Source organism: Simochromis diagramma, unplaced genomic scaffold, assembly GCF_900408965.1.
Source record: "Simochromis diagramma unplaced genomic scaffold, fSimDia1.1 OVJJ01000413.1, whole genome shotgun sequence".
In the NCBI taxonomy this organism is placed as follows: domain Eukaryota; kingdom Metazoa; phylum Chordata; class Actinopteri; order Cichliformes; family Cichlidae; genus Simochromis; species Simochromis diagramma.
The window spans coordinates 2,554,060-2,571,907 of record NW_024386948.1 but is presented as its reverse complement, the minus strand read 5'-3'; the positions used below and the strand labels follow the sequence as shown (position 1 = coordinate 2,571,907).

The 17,848-nt window shown below is 40.0% G+C and overlaps 3 protein-coding genes across 6 annotated transcripts; 2 read left to right on the top strand and 1 right to left on the bottom strand.

Annotated features, from left to right (window-relative positions):
- The first annotated feature begins 578 nt into the window (after window positions 1-578).
- On the top strand, window positions 579-5,227 carry LOC120737624. The gene is made up of 4 exons (XM_040038443.1): window positions 579-884; window positions 1,692-1,991; window positions 2,077-2,225; window positions 3,120-5,227. Exons 1-4 carry the CDS (start codon window positions 794-796, stop codon window positions 3,228-3,230), a joined length of 651 nt encoding a protein of 216 aa, XP_039894377.1. The 5' UTR covers window positions 579-793; the 3' UTR covers window positions 3,231-5,227.
- fastkd2 (FAST kinase domains 2) lies at window positions 4,261-13,933 on the bottom strand. 2 transcript variants are annotated; one of them, XM_040038432.1, is made up of 12 exons: window positions 13,746-13,933; window positions 12,875-13,524; window positions 12,674-12,777; window positions 12,466-12,574; window positions 12,124-12,247; window positions 11,058-11,197; window positions 10,765-10,937; window positions 10,327-10,484; window positions 10,016-10,252; window positions 6,686-6,809; window positions 5,078-5,192; window positions 4,261-4,685 (listed from the first exon to the last, which is right to left on the bottom strand). In XM_040038432.1, the coding sequence occupies exons 2-12, from the start codon at window positions 13,493-13,495 to the stop codon at window positions 4,560-4,562; spliced, it is 2,031 nt and encodes a 676-aa protein (XP_039894366.1). In that variant the 5' UTR covers window positions 13,496-13,524; window positions 13,746-13,933; the 3' UTR covers window positions 4,261-4,559. The 2 variants fall into 2 exon arrangements, with proteins under 2 accessions (XP_039894366.1, XP_039894367.1); XM_040038433.1 differs by having other exon boundaries at window positions 6,686-6,782; window positions 12,875-13,932.
- Window positions 13,934-14,113: 180 nt separating this feature from the next.
- On the top strand, window positions 14,114-16,919 carry mdh1b (malate dehydrogenase 1B, NAD (soluble)). 3 transcript variants are annotated; one of them, XM_040038436.1, is made up of 10 exons: window positions 14,115-14,369; window positions 14,459-14,571; window positions 14,653-14,787; window positions 14,874-15,016; window positions 15,176-15,266; window positions 15,341-15,683; window positions 15,783-15,924; window positions 16,246-16,418; window positions 16,530-16,669; window positions 16,790-16,917. In XM_040038436.1, the coding sequence occupies exons 1-10, from the start codon at window positions 14,348-14,350 to the stop codon at window positions 16,826-16,828; spliced, it is 1,341 nt and encodes a 446-aa protein (XP_039894370.1). In that variant the 5' UTR covers window positions 14,115-14,347; the 3' UTR covers window positions 16,829-16,917. The 3 variants fall into 3 exon arrangements, with proteins under 3 accessions (XP_039894371.1, XP_039894370.1, XP_039894369.1); XM_040038435.1 differs by having other exon boundaries at window positions 14,118-14,369; window positions 15,098-15,266; window positions 16,790-16,913; XM_040038437.1 differs by lacking the exon at window positions 14,874-15,016 and having other exon boundaries at window positions 14,114-14,369; window positions 15,150-15,266; window positions 16,790-16,919.
- Window positions 16,920-17,848: the final 929 nt, after the last annotated feature.

Here is a 17,848-nt window from a genome sequence, read left to right as displayed (position 1 = left end):
GTAATCCCTTTTAGGAAACAGTTACAATGTACTGACAAGAAACCTGTATGGCACAGCACATTCACACGTTTTTTTCCCTCCTTAAAACAGTAACTGTGTCACTGACTGTGCCATACACCGACTGTGACTCATACAGTGTACAGACTTCTCCTAAGTGCCTTTTTCTCTGCCAGTCAGCCTTTCCTGTAATCACACTTTGGCTCTCACACGAACCACTTCAGTACCTGCCAGTGCATTTTAATTTTTAAAAAAAAATCCTGTTCAGTAAATTTTCTCAGGTGAAACAAGGTCATCGCACCATTGAACGCTCCGCCTCCACAAGAGGAGCAGCACAAGTCTTATTAAAATCTGAACTGTAGTAGGATAATGTTAACACCCGTTCCATGTTATTGTTTAAAACACAAAACCTGAGTTTAGCTCGCTCTACCCGACCAACAAAACTAAAGTTAAGCACGCTGATGGCATACAAGGTCACAAACTGGGAAACAGCAGAAACTTCAGTGGAGGAGGCGGGTTTTTTTTCTTTTTTTTCGCCACAGGATGTTTTCTGTCAAGAGAGGGTGTGTTTGTGAGCCTCAGTCACTGCTGCACTGTGTGGGAGTGTTTTTAGTCAGAAGCAGAGAGGATAGAAGGCATTGCAGTCAAAAGAACACGTGCGTGATGTTATCGGAGTAACGGATCAGATTTTTTTTTGTGCAGGTTCGCTTGGAGGAGTTCGGAGGTTTTAGGTGATGAGGGGAAGCCTTGGGGGCATCATTCTACTGGAGGCAAATTCCCGCTCTTGCTGCAGAAAATGAGGATTTCATGGATGTTCATGTGCCTTCTGGTTTGCAAGTCATCGTATGGTACTCAGGATCAAAGTGACTCCAAGTGTGATTGGAGAGGTAAGCGGACTTTATTATGATTACACTATGAGCATTATTATTATTAATTATTGCAGGTTGATCTGTGCATACGTAGGGACAACAAAATTGCTTGTTTTCATTTGTAAACACTGAGGTTCAAACTCTGAGTACTGCAGTAGTACTTGAGTATTTAATGCCTTTAGATTGCTGAACTACATCAGTTGTGTAAGTACATATCCTGGCTTGAGATTTCAGCCGCTCTCGAGTTTGTTTTGTTTTGTGGTTAAGACACATAAAACACATAGGGGTTAAATTTAAAAACAACACACATTTATCCGTGTGGCGCCCGAGATCGTCCTTAAATCGACAAATGCCGTAGTTCAGAAAGCGTGTGTTTCAACATATATCCATGCAACAGATGGATACGTCACCAAAACTGCATGTGGTTCATGTGTTACAGTGCTAAATGTGCGTCTGACTCAAGTCTGCCATTTGTATCACACATCTTGTTTTTCATGTGAAATGTGAGTTTGGCCGAAAGAGGTAAATGTGCTGATATCAAACTAATTCCATGCGGGGGAGGAGCTGCTCTGAAATGACTGGTTTCAAAGCCTGAATTTCAGTAAGGGGAATTAAATGCAAATGTCTGAATCTTTGCAGGAGCTCTGGCTCTATGAAGCCTCTGCCAAGCGTTTGGTGCTGGTTACTGGCGGTACTTTTCCAAGCCTTAGATGAAGTTAACTTTTGGGAAAAAAAAGCAAACAAATGATTTTTTTTTAAAAAGTATAACATGCCACGTGTAACAGGCATTTATGATCACACAAATTCTCACAATTGTCTCTCCAGGATTGAAGCTTCATGACTCTTCAAATGACAACGTGACTGTAACGTGCCCGTTGATACTGCCCAAGGATGAAGAAATTTCGTTTTACCTTCTGAAAGATAAAAACACGATTTACACCCATACGTGCAAACAGAATTGCACTGGGGAGAAGGGGGATGCTGTGGAACTGCACACAAATGGATCACATTGGTTTTTCACAGTCAAATTAGGACACAATATCAGAGGACTGTACAGATGCAACATCACAAAGGCGTACCCTCCTCCTCTTACGAAAGACTATGGTGATCCTGTGCTTGTAATAGGTAAAAGAGTCCTAAAAAAAGGTTTTAAACAGTCTGTAATTCACAGTGCAGTACACTAAACACTTCCTGAATATGCTTCTTGCAGAATTCCCTGACCAGTGCCCGAAACCCCCATGCAATCCCACAGGAGTCGCACCAAACACATACCAAGAATTTCCATGGATTTGGATAATGGGGATTGTAATTGTCAGTATCTACAGTGTAACAGTCACCATCATTGCACTGTTTAACTGGGTAAGATATCCTTGATCCACAAGGAAGAGAAAAAATAGAGCTCAAAACAGTCGTTTGTAGCAAATTATCTTAATGTTTACTGAAGCCTGGCCAATACTGCAATTTTATGAGTGAAAATGTACTTTCTTTACATGTAAATATACACAACGGCAACGCCAAAACAAGGAAACATTGAGGTTTGCTAGTCTGCCACGCACGAACACTGACGACCCATTTGAATCTGCTCCGATGCTACTCTGCTACATGTGCTGCAGACAGCGCTGCAGGTGTTGCAGGGGATGAACTATCATGTAACACTATTTCTAAATGACTATTTCATAAGTGTTTGTTTTAAAGAGACAAAAACAAGTAGATTTTTTTGTGTCAGAGAAAAAAAAAAAATACATTGATTTTGATGTATCTACAACGGCAGATGCATGTGTGTTATATTCACCTAACACACAAAAGACTGGGAGGAGAACCAAATCCCTCGGTATTTGGGTCAGGAAAGATATCAATCATAAAATTCTGCCAAATCAAATACGCAGAGCTTTTCACTGTGGCAACGCCTTGTTAGGGCCGATACGGTCTGCTAACCTTGGCATATTTATTTAATGTTCAACATTTATCGTCTTTTATCAACTGTAAGAGAAACATTTTGTTGTGTTCTTGTTAGTTTTACACATTTCTATACAGCCAATAGACAAATCCTAACCCCTTTGTACATTTTAGAATCGACTACTTTTTGTCAGATTTTAGGAAAAGGCACAACCCTCCCCCCCTGCATAGTATGAAGAAGATTTTTTTTTTCTTTAAAATGTTCAAATTGAAGGTGTTCTCCATTAACATGGTATGACATTCGTTTCCCTTTCCGTCTCTGAGACAGTTGCTCATCTCTCTTCACGTGTCTTGCAGCTCAAGTTGAAGAACACAGAAAACCAGAGTGACTACATGAACACAAAACCCAGAGCGCCCAGGGACCGCAAGAAGAAAAAAGGTCTTCAGAATATACAAAGACACTTCTAATGACTTCATCGGATCATTTTGCACAGCTTTAGTTTAGACCTAAACATTCAGGCTGTCCTCGCTGTAGCTTATTTTTGTCAAACACATAATTGTGAGGTTTGTTTTTTGTGTTTTCATATTTCGTTGTCAACACTGTAGTAAATCTGTACCTACACAGCAAAAGTAGCATTTTTCTTTAAAGCAATGGCTGTATTAAAACTAAAAAAAAACAACAACACACACACACTCTGGGTTTCTGGTTTTGCTCACTTCCTGTTTCAGTTACTAAGTCTGCCTGTCTCTTTTTCTCACACACACACACATACATGTAATTGGGAACCCCTATCTTTGTGGTCGAAACAGAAGGTGGTGTCTGATTGAGGGGACTTAACCACATTTGAAGCATAAATGAATATACTACAGTATGGACGCTCAATCTGTTAAAGAGAACTCACAAAACCGCAGCATCAAGAATCTAAATGTCATGCGAGCTGTTATTAAAGTGTTTGACTCCTCTTTCACTTCAGCGAGCTCTTACATCTCTCTCAAAGAGCTGATATCGCCGGAGCTGATGAAAGCCAGTTACTTGAAACAATAACAACGTGCACAATTTCCTGCCTTCCTCGCTCTTAGTTTTTCCTTTTTTTTTTTACCCGTCGTGCACTCTGCAGATGTAGCAGCTTCAAAGGGACGCCACCTTTACCTTGCTCACCTTGCACTTTCTGTGCAGTCACTGCAGGCGCTCGCACCGGGTTTCACTGGTTTTATTCAGTAGCAGGGTTTTACGCAACAGCTACCGCAAGCATGAGCGAGATAGACATAGTTTCTGTTAGGCCTTGAAACAATTTTTAGGGCTTTAAGCAATGATTAAAAACGAATGCTGACTATAAAAGATTTTTTTTTACCTCCCACACACTCAATTCTCCTATGAAGAAGGGCACCCTTTAAAAAAAAAAACTGGAGGCGTAAGCACAGAAAAGTTCAGGTTTTCAGTAAAAACTTATCTGAAATCTGCAAAGTTACTTTCATGCAACCAGAGAATCACTTTTAACTCTTTTCAGCATCTTTTTAATTAAAAAAAAAATACAAAATGATGTCCTACTATGTGCGCACAGATGAAACAATCTACTAATGGAAACAAAAGAGTTTTACTCTTAATTTTGAACGACCGTTCAAAGTGTGTATTTGCTCTTCAAGTGTCCATCATCTTTCTTTAGCTAAATGCATCCAAAGCTAAACAGTCATTTTAAAAACTTTCATATATTTTCTCCTTCTTAAATACTACCACAAAACCTGTCTGTCATCATGAGGATTAGCCTCTTTCCTTCCATTTAACGCTGACATCTGGCTCTAAGATCGCAGGTGCTCCTTTTCATCAGGCTGTGTTTCGGGTCTGTGGTGTTGTGGAAAAATCCGTTCCCTGAGGAAATCTATCCTTGCTTCCTCGGATACAGACTGCAGGTCCTGCTCCGTTACCTGGAAAATAGGATTAGGATCATGTAAATCATCCACTCTGATACTTCTTCCAATACTTGCACTACAATCGAGAGAGAATAACCTACCATTAAAATCTACAGGGAGCAAATCTGAAGACATAATATTTGAGTTTCTCTTCTTAATTTTAGTAGTTTAAACATATGATACAAGTATAGGATATAAGAGACCTGAATTCTAATAAACAGGTAATGCAGTGCAGCCATACATTAGCAATGTTCTGCTTTTTAAACCAAATCTAACGTATCCGTTAGATTTGGATATGTAAACACAGGCATTAGTCATGAGCTGCAAAAAGGTTTAGAAGTGAAATAAGCAGAGATTGTGCAAAAATGTGAGTGCGACATCATTTTCTGAAGGTGCCAAAGTCTCACCAGGACAGAGTTATATCCCAGGATCTTCAGATGGCGAATCTTCACAGCCAGCGGACCACGGGGATTGGACGTGCCGTAACAAAAGCCAGATTGCGGTGCATAAATTACTGCAATTCTGGGAAATAAAGAGAATGATTTGTAAGCTTTACCCAAAAGAAAAAAAAAAGGTCAAAATTTGAATAAAATTACTGGGAGACAAAAATCTGAAAACTGACAGATGGAGAAGATTGTGGGTTTATTGTCACTGATGAAAATCAGTGTTCTTTCTGACTTTATCTGCTTTACTCAGCATGAATCTGATATTAGGATTTTACTTTTCATTGATGTTGACATCTATTTTTTCCTTTAATTACTTTACAGATGGTTTATTTAGTCAGTAAAGTCCAGACAAAAAATTTCAACGAAGCAGAATTTAAAAGAGCTGATTCATTTTTAATCAGTAGTTTGACTCAGTTCCAATAAATGAACGCGCCTGTGCTGTATGGAAATAAATAACAGATGGATAGTTCTGATTACGCTCCGATACTTTCAGTAACATCGATTATGTCAGCAGAAACACATAACACATAACCTTTACATTGTACCAAAAAACCTATATGCATTTCTTAGACTTCTACCTGTAAAACCCCTCATTATATACATTTTTATGTTTATTTCTATTTATTTATTTTTGGACAATATTGAGGTTGTCTGTCTTTTGACAAATTTATTTTTAGCTGTGCTGTTTTACTGGAAGTAGGTTTTGGCTGCAGCAACACAGTGGAAAAAAATTATAAAAAACTTATTCTGCACATTTTACTATAATATGAAGAATATAAAGTATAGCTCAGGACCCCCCCCCTTTAGAGCTAAACAAAAATAGACATTAAAACATGCATCACCATAAAGAAAGTGGACATTAAAAAAAAAAAGTTCAGATGGGCATAAAAATATCAAAAACACAAAAAATGTCAATGCAAAGTTAAACTTCAAGTTTCAAACTTCAAGTTTTAATAAAAATATTAATATTAATCTACATGTATCCTACATGATTGAACACATGCAATTTTAGGAAAGTCTGTAGTCCATGTAAAAAATTTTGAATACAGTAGTTGCACACATTTTTCCAACAACGTGTCCAATTTAAGAAGGTGAAGTTTTCCACAACACATATTTTTCAGTTTCAGCTGCTTATTGCAAAGAAGTGCCTGAAAGCCAAGAATGGAAATATGTTTAAAAGAGGCGGTAAAGTATCGCCTGTAATACATAACGGTGTTCAAAGAGAGCAAACAAAGCATGCACTCCTGCTTGATGTGTTTGCTTTCAAAGGCTGCTTTTGCGTGCCTGAATGAGGTCTTTACATGCTTGCCTTAGTTTGAAAACGAGATTCATGGTGCTTTGCTGCAAGCTCAGTCAGATATTACCAATCACGCAATATAGTTACATCAGTGCCCGACACTGGAGGAACAGAAAAGTCCCAACATCCTCTTCAACTACCTTCATTTCAAAAAATGTTGAATAAGCACAATTAAATCAAGAACAATATGAGGAACTTAAACACGACTTTACGTGCGTTCGAGACATGCATGCAGTGATGCTGTCAGCAGCAAGCTCATGCTGATATCTTACCGCTCACTGCTCTCTGCTGGAGAACACCCTTCCGCTCCACCGCTGCGTGCTTCACACACAGAGGTTTGGTTTGGCGTAGGTTTGGTTACAGCAGCGTCTGGGAGACAGCAGACACAGACGTTTGCTGTCATCACAGTTTCAAAAGCAGGTTAAACCGAGAATATAGAGAAGCTGGTTGTGACAAAAAAGTCAGGGCTTTATGTCTGATGGAAAAAAAAAAAAAACCCCAACATGTCAGATACTGAAATTTTCAAATTGAATAGTTTTCTTAGTTTTGTTTTTTTACATTTAAGAGAATTTTGAATTTGTGGATTCTGCCACACAGTTCTGTCCCAGACTTTGTAAATATGTTTCTCACTGTTTTGCTTCAAACACTTCTTTAATGACAACCTGCAAGAATTTGGGCCCTGAGGAGACCACATACTGTTGTTTTTAAGAGCCAGTGTTTTTCTGTCTTGCTTAATTTCATCTGCTCAAAGGTTTGGATCCTTTTTCTGTCAAATTTTACTCCAGTTCTTGTGTTTCACTGGCTTCCACTTACACACAGAAGTTAATTTAAGGCCTTCTGTTCATCTATAAATGTCTCATTTATGAAATGAAAGCCTACCGAGGCTCTTAGATCAGCAGGAAATGCTTAGCTGGTGGTGCCCTGACATCAAACTTGACATGATCTAATGGGTTTTTGCCATTATGCTGCCATCTACTGAAATCAGCTCCCATTTAAACTCAGGGTTTTATGACTTTCCTCGTTTCTTTCTGCCACTTACTCTGTAAAATCTGATTTAAAGTGACAGCAGTAATGACTCAAGAAGAAATGTCTCCTAACCTTGTTGCGAGCATTTTCAAGTTGCAATTCTTTTCTGTATGATCGCTCTCATTCTGAACATTTAGCTTTTTAAGAAACCATCATGGCTCAACATAACAATGAAAGATGTAAAAAACACAACAGAAATAAAAACAACAGAAGTTACAAATAAATAAGAAAAAAAGAACAGAGGTTGAACAAAACAAAATAAAAAAAAAAAAAAAAAACCACAATGAAAGTTGAATAAAAAAAAGAACAGAAGTTAGACAAAACAATAAAAAAAGTTGACTGAAGTAAAAAAGAAAACAGTAAAAGACTAATAAAACACAGCATAAGCAAAAAAAACCCAACAGAAATCGAAAAGACATGGGGCAGGTCAAAATTTGTCTTAAAATAAAACTCTATTCTCTGACAAGATGTTAACATAGTTCACGGCTGAGCTCTGCGGTGGCCCTGAGAGGTCAAACATCCTTTAACCAAAACCTGAAAAACAATGTTGAACAAAACACAATGGAAATAGAAAAAAGCAAAAGTTCAATAACACATAGCAGACACTGAAACAAAAACAAGTTAAAAAAAAAAACACACACACACAACGGAAAGTGACAAGAGTACCCCCCCCCCCTAAAAGATAACAACAAAAAACACAAAAACAATGGATTTTGAATAAAACATAGTAGAAAAAAAAAAATCAAACAAAAGTTGAATAAAAACTGATTGGAAATAAGAAAACACTACAGAAGTAGAAAAACAAACAACAGAATTAAGAAAAAAAAAATAACACAAGTCAAATACAAATGGGAAAAAACTACATAAATAAGAAAAAACGAGCAAATTTAAAAAATTGAGAATGTCAATTAGAAAAACACAACAAAAGTAGGAAAAAATATAACTGAGGTTGACAAAAACAATGAAAATAGAGGGAAGACCCCACAATTGAATTGTGGAAAGAAAATCCTAACGTAAGTAGAAAAATACAATGAAAGTTGAATAAAACAGAATAGAAATAAGAAAAACAGAACAGAATTTAATGGAAGTAGAAAAACAAAACAAAACAATAAAAGCTTAATGAAACAGCAAAAGTATAAAAGGCACAAAGGAAATAGAAAAAACAACACTATGGCAATAAAAAAAACCCAAGTTAAACAAAATGCAAGGGAAATGGAAATAAAAACAACAAGTTGAACAGAACACAATAGTAACAGGATAAACACAACAGGTTGAAAAGAACACAATGGAAGTCTGAAGAATAGAATGAAAGTTAAAAAAATAACATAAATAGGAAAAAAATCAAGAGAACTTGAATAAAAAAACAAAACAATGAAAATAGCAAAAATGAAAATAAGTTGAATAAAACTAACAGAGGTTGAATAAGACCCAACGCAAGTAGAAAGAACAGAACAAAAGTTAAAAAGACACAATGGAAATATTGAAAAACAATAATGGCAGTTGAATAAAACCCAGTTGAAATGGAAAAAACTACAGAAACAAGGGGAAAAAAGCAAAAACAAAAAACAATGAAACTTGAAAAAAGCGCAACAGAAATGGGCTGAACAGGAGAATGTTCAGGACAGCAGCTTTAACAGCCTCCTTGGCTGAGCTGCAAGTTTCTTCTGGCTGGTGCATGAATACGTTTCTATGTAAAGTGCTCACAATGAGCTCTGTAGAATCATTTGCATTATTGGGTCATTTTGTCTGGAAAGACACATTGTTGCTTTAATTCAGAATCTAAATTTAAATGGGAACCAATTTATGTAGTGAACAGCAAACTGGGTACAAGCCATCACACTGGGCCTTCCTTTTTTTATAATGGCCCTTTGAGCCCATCAGTTCCATTATATTCAAGAAAAAATTGATTTTTCTAAAGATGATATCTCCAAAAGTGACCATTTCATACAAAAACACTTTGAAAAACTGTGTCAAACACAAGGCAGAGAGGCCGGAAATGCCCTCTGCTTTGAATTCACAAAAACGTTCATAATTTTAGTTATCACATTTATTTATTACAATTCAAGCCCGATTTTCTTTACAGCAGTACTTTTTTTATTGTGTAAAACAGCTGACACGCATATTTGAAATTGCACTTCTTCTTTAGGGATTAAACATAGTTACACTTCATTCAAACAACAAAAGGGGGAGTTTCACTGGTCTGGACTACTTAGGATCAAAGTGGGCTGCAAGTGGCCCACAATGTAAAATGAGTTTCACATCCCGCTCTAGAAAGATTAAACTGTATAGAAGAAAAATAAGCAAGTCTGCATTTAGATTAAACTGCCACTTTAGACTTACCTGTAATTTTTTTGTTTGTTTGTTTTATTTTTTTGCACCATCAAATTTCCATTTGCCTTTTTTGCAACATTTTAATACAGTATGTCAAATACTTTGAGTTTCCTTTATGGATACAATATGTTATAATAATAAAACTGCCTTCACTTGAAAAGCTTTTCTATAGCAAGACAGTTCAAGTATCCAGTATGCTGCTGAAATGTTCTTTTTTTAAATTCTTTTCTCAAATTTTTTCTTACCTATGAAGTACAAATTCTCCACCATCACCCCCTCCTGTAGCATCATATGCACCTGATCCTCCAGCAGACTCTGCAAGTCCAGCAAGAGCCTCGGGTTGACCGATGGAGTGCTGGGGGTGGGGTCTCCCAGGACTGATGCAGGAACAGTTAGGGGCTGAGGAAGAGGAGGATGGTCAACACGCAGGCACACGTCCACCGTCTGAAACATTCTCTCCTGGCTCTTTGGAAACTTCGAACCTGAGGAGAAAAGGAGCAGGTGAAGACCACAAACCCAGGTGTAACACAAGAGCAGTCAAAGTGAACTGTTTTACCTGCAAGCTTTTCCAGCACACTGCTCTGCAGAAGCTGCTCCAGTGCTGCGTAAGGGAAGTGGCCCAACAGACAGAGGCAGTAAACGGCCTTCAACAACTCAAACGCAGATATTTTGGGCAAATAGGAGATCAGGACTCGGCTCAGACTATCGAGAAACCTGCAGCAGCAAGAAACCCAACAAAGACAAGCAACAGTAATTCAGTCACAGACGAGGAAAATGTGTTTATTTTACAGTTCAAAAACCAGCAAACTAACAGCTGTGCCTGTTTTCAACTGTGATCAGCCTATTAGCGTTCTACTTCTGCTGCTGTCTGTGTTCGCTGAACGGCCTCGGTGTTGACAGATGTGGGATAAACATGTACACTGTTCTCCCTGAACCTCTACTCCATGTCTACAGCCACAGGGACACATTTGGATGAGACAAATGGTTTACGTACTGTTGTCTTCTGTCCTGCAGATCGTAGCTCAGAGAGGAGTACACCTTGAGGACACAGAGCAGGTCTTTAAGTGTTAGGACGTCAGGGTTGGCGATCACTTTGTCAGCATAAGCATCCATCAGAGCAGCAGGGCAGAAGACGAGGTTCTCGAACACAGACATAAAGAGAAGCAGCTAAACAGAAAGAAAGAAGTGGAGCAGTAATAAATGTCATGTGTGATGTTTTTAGTTCCTCCTCCTGAAACCTCGTATTTACTATTTGGACAAGAAGGCAGGTCACAAGATAGTTGTCACCTGTTTGTTGGTCCAAATGTCCAGTGAGGAAGCGACATAGTCCGAAATGCTGGTGAGCAGATGAACGTCTCTGTAGCGGAGCTCCCTACAGGACTGCAGCAATTTAAATATTCTGTTGAAGGGGATACCATGGATGTTCTCTAACACAGAAGTCGGGAGTAGGAAAAGGAAAATCATTAAATTAAATTTAAGGCGCTTTTTTAATTAATCCACAATAAATATAATTCTTGTAATTTCTACAATCATCACCTATTTACAGGCTATTTCTGGTTATTAGTCCACCACAGCAGATAACCTGCCTCCGTCTCACTCTATCCCTACCATCCTCCTGTGTCACAACAACCCTCTGCGTGTCCTCCTTCACTGCATACATGAATCTCCTGTCTGGCAGCTCCATCGTCAGCATCCTTTGTTTCTCCTCTGCACATGCCCAGATCATCTCAGTCTTGTCTATCTAGCTTTGTCTCCAAACTGCTCAGCCTGAGCTGTCCCTCTGATGTGCTCATTTCTAACCCTGTCCATTCTGATCACTCCAAATGAAGATATTATCATTTTCAGGTCAGCTGTCTGTCTTTTTGTCTGAGACACATCATAGCAGGTCTCACTGCTGTCTCATAAATCTTCCCTTTCAACCATTGCTGCTTTCTGACCACAAGTATTTAAACTCATCTATCTTCACTACCTCAGCTCCTTGCATTTTCACCTTTCCACCTGCCTCAGTCTCACTCAAACATGTATGAAAATTTGATTACAGGTAAATAAAGATTAAAACCTAAGTTGAATAAAGACGACCTGTATTCACTTATCTGCCTGCTTTCCTAGGCGGTCAAATCTATTCTTTATCCTTCGTTCAGTTTTTCTTGTCCACCTTCTGTAAGCCAGTCGCCCTGTTTCCTGTGCTTTAATTGTTTGTTCTCTTCTGTCACTTCACCTTTCAGGCTCTCGCTAATGTAACCTACACCTCATCCAAGCCCCCATCTGCTTCATTCCCACCACCAACAACATCTAGACGCTAGGGGCAGGGTGACACTGTCCTGACATTATTTTCTTGTGGAGAAGGATTTACCCGTGATTTTTTTACTGCAGACATCCAGCAGTGGCTTAGAGAAGAAGCCCATTGTGGCCATAGTGGAAATCATGTATTGGGCGTTGGGCAGGCTGAAGTGGTCTGTCATAGATAAGGCCTTTTTCTGGAGGAAGCACAGACAAGGAAAAGATTCAGCAACAGCAGTTTTTAAACATTAACTACTTTTGAACGATTGTCTGTTAATTCAGCCGTGCATTACACAGGTAAGCAAATATCATGCAAAAAGCACAGCTGAGGGCAGCTGCACACAAGGGCTCAGTCATAAATGTGGAGAATATTTAAAAACAGCGAGACAGAATGCCAAATGAGATCAAAACTAACCTCTAGTTTCCATTTGAGGTCCTTTGGGGCATCTTTTCCCAGCAGACGCATCATGGTCTGGAGAGCCATTACATTCTTTATGCCTGGAAGACGGTCCTCCACCACCAGCCTAAGACGCACAAAAAAATAAAAATCAATGTAACACGTGATTTTATGAAACAAGGCATCTTTGAGGCTAGACTTTTTTTTTCTTCCCATGATCTCATACCTCATGCCCTCCTTGAGCGCACGAACATTGGCTCCATCCTCCATTTGCTCCAGGCTGGAGGCCAAGATGGACAGACTCTTCTCATCAAAGTCATTCAGTTTCTCCTGTTAGTGAACAAGAAGACACATTTGAGTGCACAGAAAAAACAAAAACATCACCAAGATGAAGAATAATTTGTGCATGTGGTCGTGGACCGTCTACCTGGCAGGTTCGGAGAAAAGTCTGGACCACTCGGCTACGTTGGGGAACGCCCAGGTTGACCATACTCAGGAGAGAGTAAGTCACGTCCTCGTCGCGAATGTGCACCAGAGTCTTCATGGCCCTCTGCAGCAGCTGGTCAAAAGCGGGATGCTCAAACATCAGCTGCAGCTCGTAGCGTCGCTGCTCATCTGTCATCTTCTTAGTGGTGGCCCACATGTGGGTCAGGCAGTGGCTGACCTGTCGGGCTGTGGGCGAGTACTTGCCGGTGAGGTCTAACACGTCTGACGGGGAGCCGCAGCTCTCCAGGAGCTCCAAGAAAGGAGACTTCCTCTGTCTCTCAGCTGATGCTGTGTCAGCAGGTTGAGAGGGAAGACGCTCCCCATCTTCCAGATCATTTCCATGATTGGCTCCCTGTGAATAGAACCTCACTGAACTGACAGGACTCCTAGAAAGCCACGTCTGACTCTGTCTTGGGCTCCAAAGGTGGAAGAACTGTTTATCTGGAGAACACAAGTCCTTGATTGGCGCAGACAACAGGAAGTTGCGCTGTTGCCAAAGAGACCCGCGGCTGCAAAAGCGCAGGCCCCGTCTCATGACCTCCTCTGTCACCCATACAGACATGGTTCTTTAATAACACAGAGCGCTAGCAACTATTGAAAAAAATAAACAGAGACAGAGCCAAATAAATTAGAAATAATACCACTGCTCTTACAAATTAAATGGCTTGACACTTTACATTCATAGCCACAAATGCTCTTAAATTATGCGTGGCTACCAATGTTGCTTAATTACAAAGTCAACAAGGTCAATAAACTGCCTCCTTCAAGTTATGAAAACATTGACTAGCTGCTTTTAGCTAAGTGATGCTAACCTTAGACGCATACAAACACGTATAACGAAGCGACGCATTGCAGTTTCCAGACCGTGAAAAATCGGAGAGAAACGTAGTTCAGCAAAGAGATAAACAGCTACATGACACCACAGAGTTCATCAGTGCTAGGCCAGTCCATTGAAGTTTTCTCACACATGCTAGTAGGCGCCGTGTGCACCGCCATAATTCGTCCCCCCAGTCAACATGTACTGTCACGATAGTAGGAAAAAAAACCCGCAAATATACAAATTATTAATATATTTCTATTTTAAACGAGCGGAGTAGAAATATGTTTAACGGAAAATATAACACTTTTATATGTGTATTTATTTATTGTCATTGCATTTTGTGTGGCGGTATTCATATTTGTTTGACAAGCAAAAGGTCGCTGGTCCGATTCCATCTGAAGACACAAATCCCTTAGGACTTGCATCGGGAAGGTAATCCAAAGTAAAACTCAACCCGCTGTGGTGATCTCTAAGGACAAAGGAGTAACAAAAAGTGGCTTTGGTATTCTGGGGTTTGGCATACACGGACTCAAATAAGTGCAACGCCGTCCATCCGTGTCCTAGCAACAAACCCTTTTCACCTAGACGCACAGCATGGCAAAATTTGTACTCGCCGGTAGAGCTTTAATTTCATTTTAATCTAATATTTGCCAGTATTTCCGGTACATACACGTGCATTAATTTGTGCAATTTTACCTCGAACAGGAAAAACAGACTGCCCTTATTATGCCAAAGCAGAGCTTTTAGCAGACACCCTCCAGCAGTGTTTGCCAGACTTCAAGATCCATAAGATCTCCATCCTCCCAGATGAATGGAAGGTATCATATTTTCAGGCGATCGTTTTAGGCATATAAATTTAAGGACGTATTGTCACCTCAGCATGACCTCTCTCTGGGCAGGAATGGCTGGGGGCCACGTGTGAAAAAAATAACTGGAAACATGAGGGCTCCCCTTTGGTTTGGAGGGAACTAGTGGAGCAAGGGGGCAAAGGGATGCTCTTGGGGGGCTTCAATGACTTCCTAGAGCACTGCCAGGTAAGCAAAAAATAGATTTTCTCAGCTACAATAACTTTTAAACTTTTAAAACTGGAAATGTCATCAATTGAACAATGGTTATGTAGGATTACTACGGCATCACGTCAGACATGACCACAAATGTGATGCTGAGTGTTGCAGCAGAGAATCTGGAGGCCAAAATGAATCTCATCAAAGAAGAGCAGCATCGCGCCAGTCTTATTCAACCACTTCATGTTTGGATAACTGGGTGGGTCTGTTGTAAAAGCTAAAGAGAAAACTCTATTTCCTCTTTTAGGAAACTTTTAAGGACTTTAGCGTGTCTTTATAGTGCTCTCAACCCAACATGCCAAGTCCTGATCCCCAGTCTGCTCTCCCCCGAGGTGTTTCCCAACGTTTCTGCAATCAGCCTCCACCTGCTGGACCTGGAGGGAAACAAGGAGCAGTTACAGAGCCTGAGGTTGGAGATCGAGGAGCTGGCAATCAGCATGCTCCACCAGGTGCACTAAGACTCACTTATTTGTTTGATCACATCGAGAGGAAAGCAAAACCATGTCATTAAATTCATTTACAGGTGACTACTGGCACAGATCTGGAGCGAGCCTTCAGGAAGGCGGATGTCATCCTCCTTCTAGATGACGGTGGGCACGATGGAGAAAATGAGGGTGAGGAAGTAAAGAAGAAGAAGGTAAAGGTGATCTCAGAGCGCTACAAAGAATACGGGCAACTGATCGATGCAACAGCCAAGGAGACGGTGAAGGTGATCGTGTCCGGCGACTCGTTTCTCAACCTGAGGTGCTCGCTTCTTGTGGACAGTGCACGCTCCATCGACAGCCACCAGTTTATCGCTGCTGCAGCTCAACTGGAGAACGAAGCCAAGGCTGTACTTGGGAAGAAGATGAGAATGAGGCCGTCAGGTATCTCGTGTGAATTGGTTGACTCATGTTCACGTTGCATTTTAGCACCAGCCCCTGAAATAAAAGACGAATCAATTCTTATGTCTTCTCCTTCTGCAGATATCACAGATGTAATAGTGTGGGGAAATATCAGCGGTACTTTCTACATTGACCTGCAGAGGGCAAAAGTTTTCAACCATGATGGGCCAATCACAGGACCAGCTTTCTTTTCCCAGCCACTTCTAAGCATTTTTCTTGACAGGTCTGTTACCACGGAAACATAAAGACCTTAATTTGTATTTTTTCAGTGCACTTTTAATTCTCCAGACTCCTTGTTCAAACGTGAAGGTGGTTATTTCCTGGTGCCCTAGATTTACCGCATTGGTAAGCTCAACCCAGCTGGGGCTTTGGCAGGGTAAACAAATATAATATGATAAGGTCTGACACTGGCCAGCCACTGGCATGATTTCAGTCTGTGCAAATATTGATTGCACAATACATCTGTCCAGAAAGCTGCCTGCTCTGATGGGAAAAAAAACCCATCCTGTGTTGGCACACAAGATAATCTTCTTCTCCTTTTCAGGAAATGGTTGGAAACAGACTTTCAGCACTTGGTACGCAGGCGGCGTCTAGCTGTGACTTCAAAGACAGGCCAAGCAGCCGCCACATCAGCTGCCAATGGGATCCTCACTGTCTTGAAAGCTTGGAATGGTGCTAGTGATCCAGATGTTCTGTCTTCGGGTGTAGCTTGCCCAGGTTGAGAATTGGTTTTCAGTGTGACAGAATGATTTTTAAATGCGATTCAGATTCTCTGATCCAGTGTGATCTAGCTTGTTTCAAAATGTGATTGTTTTGGGGTTATTTTAGGGCATTACAGTCTCCCTGATGGCATTGTCTTCTCAGTTCCATTAACCTTCACAGATGGCAAATGGTCAGTAGTGTCTGAGTTGACTGTTGAAAATGAGCTCAAGTACAGGCTTGAGCTCTCAGCAAGTGAACTGCAGCAGGTAAAGTTAAATCAATAATATTAGATGTAGCACATTCTCGTTGCTTGAAATGTTGCTAACATTTTGACATAATTTAGGTAATTTAAGAAAAATGTATTAATACTATCTTTTCTTTCTCAGGAAAAGCAGTTTGGATCAGACAGCGGCACAACTGAATAAAGCTGTTGTTTAAAGCAAGCATGCTCATTTCCACGTCTATATTTTATATTTTTATCTCGGGACTTTTCATCATTCAAATGTTCTTTTTAAATCCATGTTTACATTATCCTGGCCCTTGGTTTTTTTCTCTGAAACAAGCTGTTTTAGCTCATTTTCTTCAAATATTCTGGCAAATCAGTTAGCTAGTAAGCCCCGCCCACTTTGATCACCAAATAGGGAAATCTGTGTAAAGCTTACATCATCGTGGCACAACAGTAAGTGAATTCAGAGCAGTCTGAAGCCCGACCTTTGGCTTCAAGCAACTCCTTTTACATATGCTTTGACTATGTTGTTTAATATGAATATGATTCTCCTGTAATCATAAAGCAAGCTCTTGCATGTATACAGTACTGTGCAAAAGTCTTGAGCCAACCCAAATTTCTTTATAAAATATATATGTGTGTATTATTTATTTCCCCAAAGGGGCCAGAGTTTCTTCAGCACTAGTATTTTTGCACCAACAATGTGATTCCCAAAGGAATATTAGCCAAAAACATGGCATAACTTGAGGAAAATGTAAAATTTCTTTCAAATATTTGAGGAAACTCGATAAGTGAATGACAAAAGGAAGAAGTGACAGGCATAACAAATATCTACAGGCGATGAACAGTACCATAACCTTAAGAAATAGGAGAAATCAAGCAATGACCTGCAGAAATACATCTGGCTCTTCAGTCCAAGACATCTACTGTTCACTGAAGCCTCATCAGAAATGTCTCAGTGGAAGGCCGGCCTCATTAAGCCATTCTTAATAATGAGAAACAGGGGGGAAGGATGAGGTATGCCACATTACACAAGAACTGGACTGAAAATCAGTGGCAACAGGTCTGATAGAGTGATGAATCCAAATGTGGAATTATGGTAAAAATGATCAATAATATATACTTAAGGTCACAACAATGAGTGTTTACAGTCATCTGTAAAACACAGCGGAGGTTCTGTCATGGTTTGGGCTGCATTTCGGCCAGTGCTGTTTGAAAG

Bases quoted from the DNA above. Each gene is read 5' to 3' on its own strand.
- mdh1b (XM_040038435.1), top strand. From the start codon at position 14,348: ATGGCAAAATTTGTACTCGCCG. The intron at 15,017-15,097 runs GTGGGTCTGTTG...GTGTCTTTATAG, and splicing joins CTTCATGTTTGGATAACTGG to TGCTCTCAACCCAACATGCC. The intron at 16,670-16,789 runs GTAAAGTTAAAT...TTTCTTTCTCAG, and splicing joins CAGCAAGTGAACTGCAGCAG to GAAAAGCAGTTTGGATCAGA.
- LOC120737624 (XM_040038443.1), top strand. From the start codon at position 794: ATGAGGATTTCATGGATGTTCATGTGCCTTCTGGTTTGCAAGTCATCG. The intron at 885-1,691 runs GTAAGCGGACTT...TTGTCTCTCCAG, and splicing joins CTCCAAGTGTGATTGGAGAG to GATTGAAGCTTCATGACTCT. The intron at 2,226-3,119 runs GTAAGATATCCT...CGTGTCTTGCAG, and splicing joins TCATTGCACTGTTTAACTGG to CTCAAGTTGAAGAACACAGA.
- fastkd2 (XM_040038432.1), bottom strand. From the start codon at position 13,495: ATGTCTGTATGGGTGACAGAGGAGGTCATGAGACGGGGCCTGCGCTTT. The intron at 10,938-11,057 runs GTGACAACTATC...CTTTCTGTTTAG, and splicing joins ACATTTGGACCAACAAACAG to CTGCTTCTCTTTATGTCTGT. The intron at 10,485-10,764 runs GTACGTAAACCA...TTGCTGCTGCAG, and splicing joins CTGCAGGACAGAAGACAACA to GTTTCTCGATAGTCTGAGCC.